General features: G+C 53.7%; 1 protein-coding gene across 5 annotated transcripts in view; it reads right to left on the reverse strand.

Moving 5' to 3' along the window:
- tp63 (tumor protein p63) overlaps positions 1-19903 on the reverse strand; it is a 274654-nt gene that overhangs the window by 20595 nt on the left and 234156 nt on the right. For all 5 annotated transcript variants that reach the window (XM_038815782.1, XM_038815783.1, XM_038815784.1 and 2 more), the window contains 6 exons: positions 15649-15835; positions 14168-14283; positions 13499-13608; positions 10433-10569; positions 8490-8575; positions 1082-1206 (listed from right to left, as the gene is read on the reverse strand). In XM_038815782.1, the coding sequence (XP_038671710.1) occupies positions 1082-1206; positions 8490-8575; positions 10433-10569; positions 13499-13608; positions 14168-14283; positions 15649-15835 (761 nt within the window). The remainder of the gene's footprint in view (positions 1-1081; positions 1207-8489; positions 8576-10432; positions 10570-13498; positions 13609-14167; positions 14284-15648; positions 15836-19903) is intronic.

Raw genomic sequence — 19903 nt, forward strand, 5'->3', positions numbered from 1 at the left:
GCTAATATTAAATTAATGACATATTTACGGTAAATCATAACCATGTTGAGCAGAAGCGGGAGGGAGCTTTGCCTGAATTACACTTTGACCATCCCTGCCATCGCCCAGGTGAATCTGCAGTGACGCTCTTTTATTTTAATGTCCTCTTTACGATAAGGCATCCAAAATGGTTTAGAGTGCTGTGCCTGGCCAAACTAATATCTTCATACACACTGCACATTACTGTTCTCCAAACTAATTACAAAGTGAAGACCTCCTTGGTGTGTGGGGACTGAGAATCTGCCTTTGTTGGGGATATTGCTGATCACTGAGAAAGCCAATATCTGCATTTCATATTCTTGCTCCCTCCTATAGTCAGTCTCATATTGCAATGACATCTCCTTCCCTCTACAAAGAACATGAAGAATGCTGACTCCATTCATTGTTGTTCATATACAAGTGTGCTGTGTAAACTATTTTAGGCAGATTTGTCTTAAAGGGGGTTTTAGAATCAAGCAGGTCTCCATTAATGAGTAGGGTGGTCACTGTGGGTAATTAAATAACAAAGAAAGTTACAACACAGGAACAGGCCCTTCGGCCCTCCAAACCTGCACCGACCATGCTGCCCGTCTGAACTAAAACCCCCTTCACTTCCGGAGTCCCTCTATTCTCATCCTATTCATGTATTTGTCAAAACACCCCTTAAAAGTCACTATCGTATCTAGTTGCTCCATTTTGATATGTTCCTAGCCATCAAGACTAGGATCAACTGGGTTGCAGGAAGCTGAGGTATGGACTGATCAAGCTGAAGCTTGGAGCAGGGTTTATAAATCAGAGCGAGAAGATGCAGGGTCTGCAGTAGTTCAAGTCAGTGCCTCAAGGCAGCGAGAGACGAGCAATAACTGCTGCCTTGCCAATGACATCCACCTGCCATGAAAAAATTTAAAAACACTGAAAACTGACAAGAGTTTAAGGCAGTTAATGAATCGTGGGATCCAGCTGATTATCAGACAACTGCAGCTCTGATTGGACAGTCGCTGAAGTCTCGGATGGATCACTGGTCACGTAAACCTGGTCTACTTAGGAGGTTGTGTGAACTCACTGTTTTTGCAGCAGATGCTGTTGCTGTTGTCTGTAGCTCTCAATCGTGTGCTGTGGCAATAGCTGCATCAGCTCCAGCGACTCTTTAATTTTCAGCAACACTTCATAAGTCTCTCGTCCCCGTATCTGAAAATCAAGACAAGGGAAAGTCAGGTACAGAGGAGGTGCAACAGGCCGGGGCTGTTGTGTAACACTTTTCACTGTGAAAACACCCAAGGCTCAGGAGCAAAGCGGTGTGTGGTTTGATGATTGATGCACTGATCAGAAGATTTAAATTTAAACAGGTTATTAGAGAAGAGAGGCACCAAGGTGGGGAAGTTGGGGAGAGCATTCAGTAACATGCGAGTACGGCAATTAAAGGTTCTGCCAACATTGGGGGAGGGGGAGGGGGATGGGAAAATTAGGGAGAGTCTGAGACTACATATTGAGAAGCACAGTTTCAGCACCATTCAGATAAGATGTTTAAGGCAGCCTATGGGATTCTTGCCTTTAGTAACAGACATTAAAGATAAGATGTGGAGATGCTGGCGTTGGACTGGGGTGAGCACAGTAAGAAGTCTTACAACACCAGGTTAAAGTCCAACAGGTTTGATTCAAACACGAGCTTTCGGAGCGCAGCTCCTTCCTCAGGTGAATGGCGAGGTCGCCATTCACCTGAGGAAGGAGCTGCGCTCCGAAAGCTCGTGTTTGAATCAAACCTGTTGGACTTTAACCTGGTGTTGTAAGACTTCTTATTAAAGATAAGAACAGGGAGGTGATGCTGGAGCTGTATGAAACACTGGTTAGGCCACAGTTGGGAGTACCGTACACAGTTCTGGTCACCACACTTTAGAAAGGATGTGATTGCACTGGAGAGAGTGCAGAGGAGATTCACCAGGATGCTGCCTGGGTTGGAGCGTTTCAGCTATCAAGAGAGAGGGGATAGGCTGAGGGTGTATCCTTGGAGTATAGAAGGTTGAGAAGAGACCTGATCGAGGTATATACAATTATGAGGGACATAGATGGAGTGAGTAGGAAGGTACTTTCCCCCTTAGTAGAGGGGTCAATGACCAGGGGGCACTAATTTAAGGTAAGGGGCAGGAGGTTTAGAGGACATGTGTGGAAAAACCTTTTCACGCAGAAAGTGGGGGGGAATCTGGAACTCGCTGCCTGAAAGTGTGGGAGAGACAGAACCCTCACAATTTTTAAGAAGCATTTAGATGAGCACTTGAGATGCCAGAGCAGACAAGGACACGGGAAAATGGGGTTAGAATAGATAGGTGCTTGATGGCTGGCGCGGATGCGATGGGTGAGGGGCCTCTTTCCGTGCTGTAAATAATACTGTAAGAAGTCTTACAACACCAGGTTAAAGTCCAACAGGTTTGATTCAAACACGAGCTTTCGGAGCACTGCTCCTTCCTCAGGTGAATGGCGAGATACCTCGCCATTCACCTGAGGAAGGAGCTGTGCTCCGAAAGCTCGTGTTTGAATCAAACCTGTTGGACTTTAACCTGGTGTTGTAAGACTTCTTACTGTGCTCACCCCAGTCCAACGCCGGCATCTCCACATCGTAAATAATACTGACTCTAAATCAGCGGTAGAATGGACTAACACCATTGAATAGGCAGGTAAAGGGGGGGCATAGAGCACCGCGGGAGGCAGAGAGCACCGCGGGAGGCAGAGAGCACCGCGGGAGGCAGAGAGCACCGCGGGAGGCAGAGAGCACCGCGGGAGGCAGAGAGCACCGCGGGAGGCAGAGAGCACCGCGGGAGGCAGAGAGCACCGCGGGAGGCAGAGAGCACCGCGGGAGGCAGAGAGCACCGCGGGAGGCACAGAGCACCGCGGGAGGCAGAGAGCACCGCGGGAGGCAGAGAGCACCGCGGGAGGCACAGAGCACCGCGGGAGGCAGAGAGCACCGCGGGAGGCAGAGAGCACCGCGGGAGGCACAGAGCACCGCGGGAGGCAGAGAGCACCGCGGGAGGCAGAGAGCACCGCGGGAGGCAGGGAGCACCGCGGGAGGCAGAGAGCACCGCGGGAGGCAGAGAGCACCGCGGGAGGCAGAGAGCACCGCGGGAGGCAGAGAGCACCGCGGGAGGCAGAGAGCACCGCGGGAGGCAGAGAGCACCGCGGGAGGCAGAGAGCACCGCGGGAGGCACAGAGCACCGCGGGAGGCAGAGAGCACCGCGGGAGGCAGAGAGCACCGCGGGAGGCAGAGAGCACCGCGGGAGGCAGAGAGCACCGCGGGAGGCAGAGAGCACCGCGGGAGGCACGGAGCACCGCGGGAGGCAGAGAGCACCGCGGGAGGCACAGAGCACCGCGGGAGGCAGAGAGCACCGCGGGAGGCAGAGAGCACCGCGGGAGGCAGAGAGCACCGCGGGAGGCATGGAGCACCGCGGGAGGCAGAGAGCACCGCGGGAGGCAGAGAGCACCGCGGGAGGCAGAGAGCACGGCGGGAGGCAGAGAGCACCGCGGGAGGCACAGAGCACCGCGGGAGGCAGAGAGCACCGCGGGAGGCAGAGAGCACCGCGGGAGGCAGAGAGCACCGCGGGAGGCAGAGAGCACCGCGGGAGGCAGAGAGCGCCGCGGGAGGCAGAGAGCGCCGCGGGAGGCAGAGAGCGCCGCGGGAGGCAGAGAGCGCCGCGGGAGGCAGAGAGCACCGCGGGAGGCAGAGAGCACCGCGGGAGGCACAGAGCACCGCGGGAGGCAGAGAGCACCGCGGGAGGCACGGAGCACCGCGGGAGGCAGAGAGCACCGCGGGAGGCAGAGAGCACCGCGGGAGGCACAGAGCACCGCGGGAGGCAGAGAGCACCGCGGGAGGCAGAGAGCACCGCGGGAGGCAGAGAGCACCGCGGGAGGCACGGAGCACCGCGGGAGGCAGAGAGCACCGCGGGAGGCACAGAGCACCGCGGGAGGCAGAGAGCACCGCGGGAGGCAGAGAGCACCGCGGGAGGCATGGAGCACCGCGGGAGGCAGAGAGCACCGCGGGAGGCAGAGAGCACCGCGGGAGGCAGAGAGCACCGCGGGAGGCAGAGAGCACCGCGGGAGGCACAGAGCACCGCGGGAGGCAGAGAGCACCGCGGGAGGCAGAGAGCACCGCGGGAGGCAGAGAGCACCGCGGGAGGCAGAGAGCACCGCGGGAGGCAGAGAGCACCGCGGGAGGCATGGAGCACCGCGGGAGGCAGAGAGCACCGCGGGAGGCAGAGAGCACCGCGGGAGGCAGAGAGCACCGCGGGAGGCAGAGAGCACCGCGGGAGGCACAGAGCACCGCGGGAGGCAGAGAGCGCCGCGGGAGGCAGAGAGCGCCGCGGGAGGCAGAGAGCGCCGCGGGAGGCAGAGAGCACCGCGGGAGGCAGAGAGCACCGCGGGAGGCAGAGAGCACGGCGGGAGGCAGAGAGCACCGCGGGAGGCACAGAGCACCGCGGGAGGCAGAGAGCACCGCGGGAGGCAGAGAGCACCGCGGGAGGCAGAGAGCACCGCGGGAGGCAGAGAGCACCGCGGGAGGCACAGAGCACCGCGGGAGGCACAGAGCACCGCGGGAGGCACAGAGCACCGCGGGAGGCAGAGAGCACCGCGGGAGGCACAGAGCACCGCGGGAGGCAGAGAGCACCGCGGGAGGCAGAGAGCACCGCGGGAGGCAGAGAGCACCGCGGGAGGCAGAGAGCACCGCGGGAGGCAGAGAGCACCGCGGGAGGCAGAGAGCACCGCGGGAGGCACGGAGCACCGCGGGAGGCAGAGAGCACCGCGGGAGGCACAGAGCACCGCGGGAGGCAGAGAGCACCGCGGGAGGCACAGAGCACCGCGGGAGGCAGAGAGCACCGCGGGAGGCAGAGAGCACCGCGGGAGGCAGAGAGCACGGCGGGAGGCACAGAGCACCGCGGGAGGCAGAGAGCACCGCGGGAGGCAGAGAGCACGGCGGGAGGCACAGAGCACCGCGGGAGGCAGAGAGCACCGCGGGGGGCAGGGAGCACCGCGGGAGGCAGAGAGCACCGCGGGAGGCACAGAGCACCGCGGGAGGCAGAGAGCACCGCGGGAGGCACAGAGCACCGCGGGAGGCAGAGAGCGCCGCGGGAGGCAGAGAGCACCGCGGGAGGCACAGAGCACCGCGGGAGGCAGGGAGCACCGCGGGAGGCAGAGAGCACCGCGGGAGGCAGAGAGCACCGCGGGAGGCAGAGAGCACCGCGGGAGGCAGAGAGCACCGCGGGAGGCAGAGAGCACCGCGGGAGGCAGAGAGCACCGCGGGAGGCAGAGAGCACCGCGGGAGGCAGAGAGCGCCGCGGGAGGCAGAGAGCACCGCGGGAGGCACAGAGCACCGCGGGAGGCACAGAGCACCGCGGGAGGCAGAGAGCCCCGCGGGAGGCACAGAGCACCGCGGGAGGCAGAGAGCACCGCGGGAGGCAGAGAGCACCGCGGGAGGCAGAGAGCACCGCGGGAGGCAGAGAGCACCGCGGGAGGCAGAGAGCACCGCGGGAGGCAGAGAGCACCGCGGGAGGCACAGAGCACCGCGGGAGGCAGAGAGCACCGCGGGAGGCAGGGAGCACCGCGGGAGGCACAGAGCACCGCGGGAGGCAGAGAGCACCGCGGGAGGCAGAGAGCACCGCGGGAGGCAGAGAGCACCGCGGGAGGCAGAGAGCACCGCGGGAGGCAGAGAGCACCGCGGGAGGCAGAGAGCACCGCGGGAGGCAGAGAGCACCGCGGGAGGCACAGAGCACCGCGGGAGGCACAGAGCACCGCGGGAGGCACAGAGCACCGCGGGAGGCAGAGAGCACCGCGGGAGGCACAGAGCACCGCGGGAGGCAGAGAGCACCGCGGGAGGCAGAGAGCACCGCGGGAGGCAGAGAGCACCGCGGGAGGCAGAGAGCACCGCGGGAGGCAGAGAGCACCGCGGGAGGCAGAGAGCACCGCGGGAGGCAGAGAGCACCGCGGGAGGCAGAGAGCACCGCGGGAGGCAGAGAGCGCCGCGGGAGGCAGAGAGCGCCGCGGGAGGCAGAGAGCGCCGCGGGAGGCAGAGAGCACCGCGGGAGGCAGAGAGCACCGCGGGAGGCAGAGAGCACCGCGGGAGGCAGAGAGCACCGCGGGAGGCAGAGAGCACCGCGGGAGGCACAGAGCACCGCGGGAGGCAGGGAGCACCGCGGGAGGCAGAGAGCACCGCGGGAGGCACAGAGCACCGCGGGAGGCACAGAGCACCGCGGGAGGCACAGAGCACCGCGGGAGGCAGAGAGCACCGCGGGAGGCACGGAGCACCGCGGGAGGCACGGAGCACCGCGGGAGGCAGAGAGCACCGCGGGAGGCACGGAGCACCGCGGGAGGCACGGAGCACCGCGGGAGGCAGAGAGCACCGCGGGAGGCAGAGAGCACCGCGGGAGGCAGAGAGCACCGCGGGAGGCAGAGAGCACCGCGGGAGGCAGAGAGCACCGCGGGAGGCAGAGAGCACCGCGGGAGGCAGAGAGCACCGCGGGAGGCAGGGAGCACCGCGGGAGGCAGAGAGCACCGCGGGAGGCACGGAGCACCGCGGGAGGCACGGAGCACCGCGGGAGGCAGAGAGCACCGCGGGAGGCAGAGAGCACCGCGGGAGGCACGGAGCACCGCGGGAGGCACAGAGCACCGCGGGAGGCAGAGAGCACCGCGGGAGGCAGAGAGCACCGCGGGAGGCAGAGAGCGCCGCGGGAGGCAGAGAGCACCGCGGGAGGCAGAGAGCGCCGCGGGAGGCAGAGAGCACCGCGGGAGGCAGAGAGCACCGCGGGAGGCACGGAGCACCGCGGGAGGCAGAGAGCACCACGGGAGGCAGAGAGCACCGCGGGAGGCAGGGAGCACCGCGGGAGGCAGAGAGCACCGCGGGAGGCAGAGAGCACCGCGGGAGGCAGAGAGCACCGCGGGAGGCAGAGAGCACCGCGGGAGGCAGGGAGCACCGCGGGAGGCAGAGAGCACCGCGGGAGGCAGAGAGCACCGCGGGAGGCAGAGAGCACCGCGGGAGGCAGAGAGCACCGCGGGAGGCACGGAGCACCGCGGGAGGCACGGAGCACCGCGGGAGGCAGAGAGCACCGCGGGAGGCAGAGAGCACGGCGGGAGGCACAGAGCACCGCGGGAGGCACGGAGCACCGCGGGAGGCAGAGAGCACCGCGGGAGGCAGAGAGCACCGCGGGAGGCACAGAGCACCGCGGGAGGCACAGAGCACCGCGGGAGGCAGAGAGCACCGCGGGAGGCACGGAGCACCGCGGGAGGCAGAGAGCACCGCGGGAGGCACAGAGCACCGCGGGAGGCAGAGAGCACCGCGGGAGGCAGAGAGCACCGCGGGAGGCAGAGAGCACCGCGGGAGGCAGAGAGCACCGCGGGAGGCAGAGAGCACCGCGGGAGGCAGAGAGCACCGCGGGAGGCAGAGAGCACCGCGGGAGGCAGAGAGCACCGCGGGAGGCAGAGAGCACCGCGGGAGGCACAGAGCACCGCGGGAGGCAGAGAGCACCGCGGGAGGCAGAGAGCACCGCGGGAGGCAGAGAGCACCGCGGGAGGCAGAGAGCGCCGCGGGAGGCAGAGAGCACCGCGGGAGGCAGAGAGCACCGCGGGAGGCAGAGAGCACCGCGGGAGGCAGAGAGCACCGCGGGAGGCACAGAGCACCGCGGGAGGCAGAGAGCGCCGCGGGAGGCAGAGAGCACCGCGGGAGGCAGAGAGCACCGCGGGAGGCAGAGAGCACCGCGGGAGGCACAGAGCACCGCGGGAGGCACAGAGCACCGCGGGAGGCACAGAGCACCGCGGGAGGCACAGAGCACCGCGGGAGGCACAGAGCACCGCGGGAGGCACAGAGCACCGCGGGAGGCACAGAGCACCGCGGGAGGCACAGAGCACCGCGGGAGGCACAGAGCACCGCGGGAGGCACAGAGCACCGCGGGAGGCACAGAGCACCGCGGGAGGCACAGAGCACCGCGGGAGGCAGAGAGCACCGCGGGAGGCAGAGAGCACCGCGGGAGGCAGAGAGCACCGCGGGAGGCAGAGAGCACCGCGGGAGGCAGAGAGCACCGCGGGAGGCACAGAGCACCGCGGGAGGCACAGAGCACCGCGGGAGGCACAGAGCACCGCGGGAGGCACAGAGCACCGCGGGAGGCACAGAGCACCGCGGGAGGTGGGGGGTGGAAAGAGAGAGAGAGAGGTGCAGAAGAGACATAAAACATGCTGCGTTTTGTGCTTCAGGTGAGCACCAAAAATGAACAACACTACAATATGTTGGGCATTGTGCAAACCCCAACATTAGTCCCCAGGAAATGAATTGCACAACACAACCACAAATACTTCAGTGCTGCTTCAGAGTATTGATAAATACACCTTCATGGGAAATGGTTCAAAATAACTTTTATTTAAACAGGAAATAGACAAAATATCGATCAGTTTGATCAGAAATTTTCGAGCAAAAATTAAATGAAATTAAAAATTGGAAAACCTACTGGCAAATAAAACAGTTCCTCGTCACCCGGTCGCCGTTTTTTACTGGTGATCGATGCTACCTGGATCCCTTGGTTCACATGTCGGACTGGAGGAAAACATTGAAAGGAGCTCCATTAACATATTGAACGCTCAAACACCTGAATATCTGTGTAATTTTCTCACACCAGTTGGTCACATTCCCAACTGCAGATTAGCTCTGAGATTCTCCTGGTTGCTGACTATTACTGTATTGTGTCTTGTTGCCTCTGCAAGGTTACAGTGGTGAGCAGAGCTGCTCCAAGGACATACCATCCCTAACTGCCCTTGTGGGGGCAGTTAAAAGTCAACCACATTGCTGTGGATCTGGAGTCACATGTAGGCCAGGTAAGGACGGCAGATTTCCTTCCCTAAAGGACATTAGTGAACCAGATGGGTTTTTATGACAATCGACAATGGTTTCATTAGACTTTTAATTCCATTTTTTTTTTATTGAGTTTAAGTTCCATCACCTGCAGTGGTGGGATTCGAACCCAGGCCCCCAGATCATTATCCTGGGTTTCTGGATTACTAGTCCACTGACAATACCACTGGTGTTTTTCACAAACCTTTCATTGACGTACACCGTCCTTAGGAGGGCAGCATGAGAAACTGTCATTGCTGTCACACGAGGAGGAACTGAACTGATTGGCTATCGTGGGCAGCTGCAAAGTGGAGATCACGGCATTGCAATAACATTCTGTAACCATCTCAGATGGCCACCTGCAAAGGACCATGGGAATTATGGCCAACCCAGGACTCAGACACACTCAGAGCTTGTGTGTGTATTTGCAACCCAGATAGCTAGATGCGATTGAAACCCCCGCTCGTTTGCATTCTAATGGCCCATTTCCCCAGAACAAAAGAACTGTACTCAGGTAATCGATACAGATGCAGACTAACCAGCGCCACTCCCTTTGCTAAGAAAGCCCAAACAGCCACGGTCAATGACCACTCAGGACATGCCCAGCCATCAAGGCACTCGCCCCTTTATTGGCCAAAATTGAAGGCAGTGATCGAAGCCTGTCGAATTATTGGGTCCAAAGCTAAGGACCGCCTCAAATAGTGCAAAATCCCAGAGGGATCAAAAGAGGCACAGCCATGGGTTCGGTCTCTCTTGGCCCCGGCCTACGCCTAAAATCAAATGTAGCATTACGACCAGAACACAAGTTCAAGACCAACGATCGCTACCAGACTGATGAACCCAGCAGAAATGAAACCACTTCTTCCCAGCCACGCAAGATCCAAACAAAGGCCTTGTCCATCTGCAAAGAGCCGGTTGCCCTGAAGTTAAGTATAGGTTATTGTAGTTGTTAGGTGTAGTTTAACTTGTAGTGTTTCATGTTGCATGTCGAAGTAATTCCTGTGTGTAAATAAACCACCTTTGAATTTGAACTGACTAACTGGTTGTTTGGTCTTTGATCGATATCCGGTAAAGCCTTGTGGTGATATCATTTGATACCTGGCGACTCTGAAAAGCAATATCATTAATAACTGCCATATCTGGTTAATTTGGCAACATTATTGGCGACGCTGGTGGGATCGTATTCCACTTATTAAAAAGAGCAACAATTCCAAGCTCATCACTTTAAGAAGAGCGCTTTTACATGTTCCCCTGTCCTGTCAGGGGCAGTCACAGCTCCCAGACAATCAGAAGGGGAAATGTGCAGAGGTGAAGTACTGAGCTTCGCCTCACAGAAGCAACCAAGGTGTTCGGGTCTCTGTGGAGCTGGTGAGGGCTGACACGAGTTGGATGTTCTGGGTTATTAGGGCATGTGGGGATTCTGTACTCCTCAGGACAATGGGGAACTAGACTCTGGAACCCGTCTGCTGCCTTAGCCCAGCCACCTCCTACATATAATGATAAACTACTGGTCCCAATTAAATGGGAAAGCCCAACTTTACAAGGGAGCCACTGATTACTTACGCCGCTTGCTGGTGTCGACCCCCTTTGTTCCTTCGGTCACTTGCTGCTTTCGTATACTGTCTTCATCTGCCTTACGATCACGGCCAGGGCAAGCACAAATACGAGCTTCAAAGCAGCGACGTCCAAGAACCTGCCCGCTGGACAGAAGAGAATGAGGTATTAACACATTCCACTAAAATAAAACACCATTATAACATACACTCCAACTATCGTGTAGATGGACCAAGGTTTGGAATGACCTTCACTATATATACTTGTGACTTACTGGTGTCTGATTCTACTCCTGTAAAACACCATGAGACTACCTTAATGATGCCATATAGTCAGCTAGTTTATGGTGCAGAAAAATGCCAACATCACGGGTTCAATCCAATCATCGGGCAATGAGGATGCTACATAGCAAGAGAGAGACATATGCTACATAAAATATGCTGTAACTGTTAACAGACCAGAGAGCAATAAAACAAACAGCCTGTGTGGACTCTCTAACCACCTATATTTGAGTTAGAGTCGATGTCCCTCAGTTGGCCCAATCTATACCAGCCACTTTCTGTAGCCGGGAGGACAGGTGAACATCTCCTGCACTTCTGACAATGTCACTGAAACTGGGTGGTGCTGTCTTCGCCCACAACTCTCTCATCCCAAACCAGCTACAGCTCAGTTTGATATTGGAATAGGATCACAGAATTGTTATGGAGCAGGAGCCATTCGGCTATCATGACTGCACCGGCTCTCCGAGTGAACACCTTGACTTAGTGCCATTTCCCTGCCTTTTCCCCGTACACCTGCACATTGCTTCTATTCAAGTAATCACCTCATGCCCTCTTGAATGCCTCGATTGAACCTGCCTCCAGCACACGTCCAGGCCGTGCATTCCAGACCCCAACCACTCGCCGTGTGGAAATGTTTTTTCTCACATCACATTTGCTTTTTTTGCAAATCACTTTAAATCTGCAGCCGCTCATTCTCAATTATTTTACGAGCGGGAACAGTTTCTCCCCGTCTACTCTGTCCAGCCCCCTCATGATTTTGGACATCTCTGTCACATCTCCTCTCAGCCATCTCCACAAGGGGAACAGTCCCAACCTCTCCAATCTATCCTCATAACTGAAGTTTCTCATCCCTGGAACCATTCCTGTGAACCTCTTCCCCACTCTCTCCAATGTGTTCACATCATTCCCATAGTGTGGCTCCCAGAGCTGTGCCTAATATTCCAGCTGAGGTCCAGCGAGTGTCCTATTCAAGTTCAGCATAACCACCTTGTTCTTGCACTCAATGTCCCTATTCATAAAGCAGAGGAAACTGTGTTTTATCAACTATTCTCTCCACCTGTCCTGCCACCTTCAATGACTCATTGAACCCTTTTATTTCATCTTGTCTCCCCATGTTCTTCCTACCAAAGTGAATTACCCAACACTTCTCTGCATTGAATTTCATCTGCCAACTATCTGCCCATTTAGATCCGCGATGTTGTCAGACCTGCTGAGTTTATTCAACATTTTTGGTTTTATGATCATCACTCTCCGTTTTCTATTACTCAGCCAGCTTTGCTACTGTCCCTTTTATTCTATGAGCTCTAACTTTTCTCACAAGTCTGTTGTGCATCACTGTATCGAATGCCTTTAGGAAGTCCATGTTCACCACATCAACAACATTATCCTCATCAACCTTCTGTTACCTCTTCAAAAACCCCAGCAAGTTAATTAAACATGATCTTTCCTTAAGAAATCTTTGCTGGCCTTTTCAAGTCAACTCACATTTTTCCACATGATTATTAACTCTATCCTGTATAATTGTTTTTAGAAGCTTCCCCATTAAAGTTAGCCTTTTTGTTACTTAGCTCCAGTCAAATAGATTCTGTCCTTGAATCCTCTGGGACATCCTCTTTCTCCATCTCTGCAATGATCTCCCTAACCAATACCAACACCCCTCCTCCTTTCCTTCCTTCCCTATCTTTTTTGAACACCTTGTACCCAGGACTATTTAACATCCAGTCCTGCCCTTCCTTGAGCCAAGTCTTTGCCACCATCACATCATCATAATTCCTCAATGCAATTTATGCCTGGAACTCACCAATCTTATTTACTGTACTTTGTGCATTCACATACATGCAGAATAACCCTGATTTAGACATCATTATTTTCTCTCTTATTCCGAATCTGCCTATTAACAGACCATTCTCTATTATTTGTCTCTCCAAGTATTTTGTGACCTTGCTTTAGACATTAAGAAATAGGACAGGAGAAGGCCATACGTTCCCTCGAGCCTGCTCCACCATTTAATAGGATCATGACTAATCCACATTACTCCTCATTCCCACATCCCTGTAAAAGCCCCTCCAACAGCAGGAGCAAAACCCATTGCAAGGCAGAGGAGCTCTGTTCAGGTGCTGTCTAACACAGAGCCAGTCCCAGTATCCGAGGAACCTGAAGCCCTCCCTCTTGCCCAATCCTCCCAGCCATGCATTCATCTGCCATACCCTCTTATTTCTATACTCATTTGCACGTGACACTGGGAGTAATCCAACGCATACTACTTGTGCGGTCCTGCTTGTTCATTTTCTACCTAGTTCCCGAAATTCGGATTGCAGGAGCACAGGAGCCATTCGGCTATCATGACTGCACCGGCTCTCCGAGTGAACACCTTGACTTAGTGCCATTTCCCTTCCTACCTGAGCCATTGGTACCAATGTGGACTACAACCTCCGGCTGCTCCCCCTCCCCCAGAAGAATGTCCCACAGCCGCTCTGTGACATCCCTGACTCTGGCACCAGGGAGGAACATACCATCCTGGAGTCACGTTCACGGCCGCCAAAATGTCTGCTTGTTCCCCCAACTAACGAATCTCCTTTCAATGTTTCTCTTCCTTTCTTCTTCTTCCTCACCTGTTCAGCTGAGCCGCTCAGGGTGCCACCTGCCAGAGGTCTAGCCCCCAGGGCTGAGGCTGCAGGTGGGTCTCAGAGACAATGTTTTGGAGCAACTGGTGGGTGTCACAGAGTGGTATGAAACTCAGTTGGTAAGGTTTGTTTCTATAAACCCAAACCCCGAGCGAGAAGGTTTGACTTACTCCCTGTTTTCCAGTGTAACGATGATGAGGATGGGCCGCCGGTTCATTCCTCCAACACAGCTGCTGTTACACATGAAGTTATACAGGATTGTAGTGAACTCGGTGCCAACCTGGTTCAAAAGATGGTGAATAAAAGGGGACATTAAACTGACGTTCCTATGCACAAGGATGCATCACATCAAAAAAAATCTGGTGATACTAAAGTTTCCTTTGTAGCTACACTGGGTACCATATGGTTTAGGGTAAATGAGGTAACATAGCATCATAGAATTTACAGTGCAGAAAGAGACTATTCAGCCCATCGAGTCTGCACCGTCCCTTGGAAAGAGCACCCTACTTAATCCCACACCTCCAACCTATCCCCGTAACCCAGTAACACCACCTAACCTTTTTGGTCACTAAGGGCAATTTAGCACGGCCAATCCACCTAACCTACACATCTTTGGACTGTGGGAGGAAACTGGAGCACCCGGAGGAAACCCACACAGACACGGGGAGAACGTACAGACTCCGCACAGACAGTGACCCAAGCCGGGAATCGAACCTGGGACCCTGGAGCTGCGAGGTAACAGTGCTAACCACTGTGCCGCCCAACAATTCTGACTTTTATCTTTTGCTTACACGCTTGTTTTTTCATTTCAAATTTGACCAGCAGCAGAGGGTTCTTACCTGTGGCGGTTCATAGGGTACCATTACACTCTGTCTCCCAGTGATCGGGTCCTCAACATACTGGGCATGGCTACTTCCCTCCACTCGGATTAGATGGCTGGGTGGGGCCACCTGACCTACAAGAAGAATGCTCTAGTTAAAAAGGAATTATATATTCATTTTTCACTAGCAAAGACAATCACATTCCTTCCATTCTCGCCTGCTAAATCAGTAAATTAAAAACCCGTACATGATAGTGAGATTTAATATAGAGGAATATTGCCGCAAATTAAACTTTTTTTTCTATTGAAGTTACATGCCATGTAACAGCATCTGGCAGAGCCAAGCAATGACCTCCAACCCTACATGTATCTCATACCTATAATATAATAATCTTTATTAGTGCCACAAGTAGGCTTACATTAACACTGCAATGAAGTTACTGTGAAAAGCCCCTAGTCGCCACATTCCGGCGCCTGTTCGGGTACACATAGGGAGAATTAACAATGTCCAATTCACCTAAAAAGCACGTCTTTTGGGACTTGTGGGAAGAAACCGGACGGAGCACCCGGGGGAAACCCACACAGACACGGGGAGAACGTGAAGACTCCGCACAGACAGTGACCCAGGACTGGAACCGAACCTGGGACCCTGGTGCTGTGAAGCCACAGTGCTAACCACTGTGCTACCACGCCACCCAGACTACATTTTCATAAAAAGCACAATGACTCGTGCTATATGCAGACAAGGCTGCAGTTCACAATCCTACTTGTTGCTGGTACAACGCTGGTCGCTGCATCCCAGTCAGCAAACGCTTCTCGAAATAAGGTGAGCCTATTCAAAATACTAGCTCTAACTCCTCCTTGATATAAAGAAGCTGATAAATCCCACCAGCTCAGAGTAACAGTGGTGGAAACTGCATACTGGCTGCATCCACTGTATGGTTAATAACTTTTGACCAGTGGATCAGAGGTCTGGTCCTCAGCACTGGGGTACGCTGAAGGAAGTATTCAGCAGTTACAGGTCAAACCTGACAATTACATTAAAGAAATTCATTTTGCGGGGTTAATGACTAGATTTAATTTGGATATGATAGCTGGGCATGTTCAGTGTTCTGTCTATCCTCTGACTACACTTCCTCAATTGATTTTAATGACTGGGCAATTATGGGCATGCAAGCACAAAATGCAAAACCCTGGCCAATATCACGATTGAAACAATCACCATACTGTTAATTATACACTGTGACTGCACACAGAAATGAAGTACAGCAAATAGTTGTTTGGTAGTACAGTATTGCTGAAAAAGGCCAAATGCTGTCAAAGTTTTCATCTAGCACTGATCAGGACATTCGCAGGAACTCCAAATGTAAAGCAAACAACATTTTCCCCTTTGTATTTAATATTGGCATGATCTTTGTGATGGTGTGTTTTAAGCACAGAGAATGGAACACCCACTGCATCCCCGTCAAGGAGCTGATATCTAAAGAAGGTTAGCTTTACCATCATTGAACTCTCGGCTGAGTTCATGGTTCGGACATCGCTTCACCACCTCAGTGACATGCTCTGCCTTCTTGTACACTGGCATGGCCCGGATCACAGCTCCCTGCGGTGGCTGCGTCATCACTTTGATCTGGATGGGACATGTCTTGGCAATCTGACAGTACAATTTCTTCAGCTCTGGAGAATACTGGTGGAGACAGCAGAAACAGAGAATTGAGTTTGACAGCGACGTATCAGTTTTTCCTGATTCTATCATCATTTTGTTTGTTTGCGTAATTGTTCTCAATTTGGCACAAGTGAGAAGAATATTAGAACAGAACATAGAACATCAGAGCACAAGGAGGCCATTCGGCCCATCGAGTCTGCACCGACCCACTTAAGCACTCACTTCCACCCTATCCCCGTAATCCAATAACCCCTCCAAACCTTTTTGGACATTAAGGGGCAATTTATCATGGCCAATCCACCTAACCTGCACATCTTTGGTCTGTGGGAGGAAACCAGTGCACCTGGAGGAAACCCACGCACACACGGGGAGCCAAGCCAGGTATCGAACCTGGGACCCTGGCGCTGTGAAGCCACAGTTCTATCCACTTGTGCTACCGTGCTGCCCATGGTTAGCAAGTCATATTAAAAAAGATTTATGTAAATTCTTAAATGCACACAAACTGAATCTTGACAAGTGCACGTGAAACTAATGCCCCATTCTTGCAGCTGTGGTTTGGTGTGTTATTGTACCCACTGTATTTGGATCGCTGCCTAATGTGGTGAATGTATTATGACAGCCATTCAACTCTGTATTACACTGTACTATGTGGTTGCCCTTGTGGACTCCACCTATGGACCATTGTATTGTATTACACCGCATTGTATCATGTTGGTGCCCTTGTGGGCTCCGCCCCCTTGAGGGGAGGTATTTCGAGCTGCTGCCCTGCAGGCGGCTCTCAGTGCAGAGCAGTCGCAGGCAGGCACAGTTCTAGCTGATTAAAGCCACAGTTCACTTCTACTCATCGTCTGGTGTGGATTGATGGTCGCATCACCTGTTCCTGGTGTTTAGCTGAAACCTGACATCGTACAGTACTGGAGTGCATTGGAAGGACAGCAGGATTATAAAGTCAAAAGATCAAATGGACTAACAGCCTGTACTACTCTTTATCAAACACAAACACGTCCAGCCAGGGTTTTCCAATCAAGCACTGTCTAGGCCATGATTTTTCCAGTCCATTAAATAAATTGAGGAAGGGGTAGGGGGATTTGCAAGACTGATGGATGGACAAGTAAACAAGTAGAAATCCTGCCCTGAGAGTTCAGACCAGGTTTAATTCAGAACCATTCTCTTTAAACAGCTGGGCAGACCTGCCATCCACCCTGATTGCATTCTTGAGTAACCCAGTGGTGTGAAACATGGGTGGCGCGGTGGTTAGCACTGCTGCCTCACAGCAGCAGGGGACTGGGTTCGATTCCTGCCTCAAGTGACTGTGTGGGCAGAGTCTGCACGTTTTCCCAGTGTCTGCTCCGGTTTCCTCCGGGTGCTCCGGTTTCCTTCCACAGACCAAAGATGTCCCTTAGTGTACAAAGGTTAAGTGGGCTACGGTAATATGGTGGGAGAGTGAGCCTAGAGAGTGTGCTCTTTCAGAGGATCGGTGCAGGCCTGATGGGCCAACAAAACTGCAGAAAGCTGCAACACAAAGGGACTTGGGGGTGGGTGGGGGTGGGGGGGGGACCTGTGCACGAAACACAGAAAGCTAGCACACAGGGGCAGCAGGTAATCAGGAAGGCTAATGGAATGTTGGCCCTTATTTCAAGGGGGTTGGAGTATAAGAGTCGGGAAGTCTTGCTGCAGCCGTACAAGGTACTGGTGGGACCACATCTGGGCACGGTGAGTAATTTTGGTCCCCTTATTTAAGGAAAGATATTATTCCATTGGAGGCGGTTCAGAGAAAGTTCACTAGGATGCTCCACAATACGGGGGGATTGTCTATCAGCAAAGGTCAAACAGGTTGGGATTCTTCATTGGAATTTAGAAGAATAAGAGATGATCTCATTGAAACATATCGAATTCTCAGGGGGTTTTGACAGGGTAAATGCTGAGAGGATGTTTCCCTTCATGGGAGAGTCCAGGACCAGAGGGCAGCATCTCAGAATAAAGGGGGGCCAATTTAAGACTGAGTTGAGGAGGGATTTCTTCACTCTGGGGGTTACGAGTTTTTGGAACTCACTCACAGAGAGCTGTGGGGGCTGAGTCCTTGGGTATATTTAAGGCTGAGATAGGGAATCAATGCTTATGGGTAAAGGGCAGGAAAGTGGACATGAGCAAGTTCGGATCAGCCCTGATCCTGTTGAATGGTGGAGCAGGCTTGAAGGGCCGAATGGCTTCCTCTTGTTCCGTTTTCTTACGTGTGGTGGGTCCCCTGGGGGGCCGTGTGTGGGAGGTGTTCCATGCGAGGCTGGGTCTGGACTTTTAAAATATTTTGACGTGATTTTTTTCCTCAACTCTTTCAGAGTTAACTATCAAGGTATAACTAGCAGAACCATCTGAAATTAGTGATTTAAATCACTTATGTCAGGTGGTTACCAGCCCAGCGCAATTGTCCAGAGGAAGTTAACAACTGTCAGGTAAATCCTTACGTGGGAACGTCCTAGAAGGATACCCAAGTGTATCAGTTAGGTATCCCCTAAATGCAATTCTGGGGAACCAAGAAGATATAGGCCCCTATGATCTTGGCTTCGGACAATGCTCGGCACAACATCGAGGGCCGAAGGGCCTGTTCTGTGCTGTATGGTTCTATGGTGCATTTCTAAAAAGCCATATGCTGACATGAACCTGTCTAGCGCCTCTTTGAAGGCCTTTAAGGTATCTTGCTTCACCACCTGTGCCTGCATTCCTTGTTCTCAGTTTTACCTCCTTACATTTTGCTTGTTCCTGAGCTTTCACTGTCTCTGAGCATATGTAATCCTGCTTATTGTAGATTCTTTCAGATGTGTAGCAAGATGCTGGCAAAGTGCACAGGACCCACCTGGGCCAGCAGAGGGAACTTTCACACAACAAATACACCCAAAGTCATTGGTTCTTGTCTGACCAGGAAGGATCTGCAAAGCTTTAGGCTAACATGAAAGATAATCAACCGTTAAAAATGAATATTACTATACTTATTGACTAATTCTAATGAAATGCAAATCCAGAGCGAAGTTAAATAAGTTTAAAAAAACAACAATAAATAATAAACTCTGTCAAGATAGGCATATTGGCAAATCCTTTTTCCAAGTGTATTTCCAGCGACAGTCGAGGATTTTGGTAAATGCTGATCGCTGGAAAGTCACAAACACAGCTTGGTGCATCACAACGACCAGGAAGATGCCAGGGGTCCCAGAAGGGCCCTGGAGTTGAGAAACTGCCCGGATACCCACCCCTGATTGCTACTCACATACTGAACCCTGCAGTATTCTAGAAGTCAGCACCTCAGCAGAGAACATTCATTAAAGACAAAGTGTGAGCAGTTGGGAAAAAGTGGTGGTCTCCCACTGATAGAATACAATATACATTAAAAGGCAAGATGAGAGTCAGTGATAAAGCCAGAGAAGAGCATGACCCCTGTCACAGTAAATCTGTCTTTACCTCAACAAACAGGTGAGCAATATCGTGCAATCAGTCCGTGCCTTCAGGTGCTGTTCAGCTGATAAACGTCTTACAAAGTAGCATTAAGTGGAACAGCCTCCAGTGTCGCGACATACGCAGTGTCTGCACAACTTCAGCCTTTTTAGTCTAAGCTCACACTTTAAGTAGGCTACAGAAATAAGCAGGTGAGATTTCACCAGAGTTTAACAGGGTAACATTCTCTTAAACGGACAATGAACGTTTTGCTGTGGATTCAGAGCTTGCAGTTCTGTGTCCCACAGAGCAGAGGACACATGGCCAGTGTCAGGGTTGAATTCAGAGTGGCATGGATTGGTAGATGGAACGCAGAGAGACAACGTGAATTAAAGGGATTGCAGGGTAAAGGATGTTTTCATGCACAAATCACGGACGTTGGCACGACAGTTCGAGAGGGCGGTTAATAAAGCATTCAGTACCCTGGGCTTTGTATATAGTCGCATAGAATACAAAAGCAAGGAAGTTATGTTAAACCTGTATTAAACACTGGTTCAGTCTCAATCGGACTACTGTTCTGGATGTCACACTTTGGGAAGGATGTGCAGGCGTTAGCGAGAGTGCAGAAAAGATTCACAAAAATGGTTCCAGGGCGGGGGACTACAG

Source organism: Scyliorhinus canicula, chromosome 13 (assembly GCF_902713615.1).
Source record: "Scyliorhinus canicula chromosome 13, sScyCan1.1, whole genome shotgun sequence".
In the NCBI taxonomy this organism is placed as follows: domain Eukaryota; kingdom Metazoa; phylum Chordata; class Chondrichthyes; order Carcharhiniformes; family Scyliorhinidae; genus Scyliorhinus; species Scyliorhinus canicula.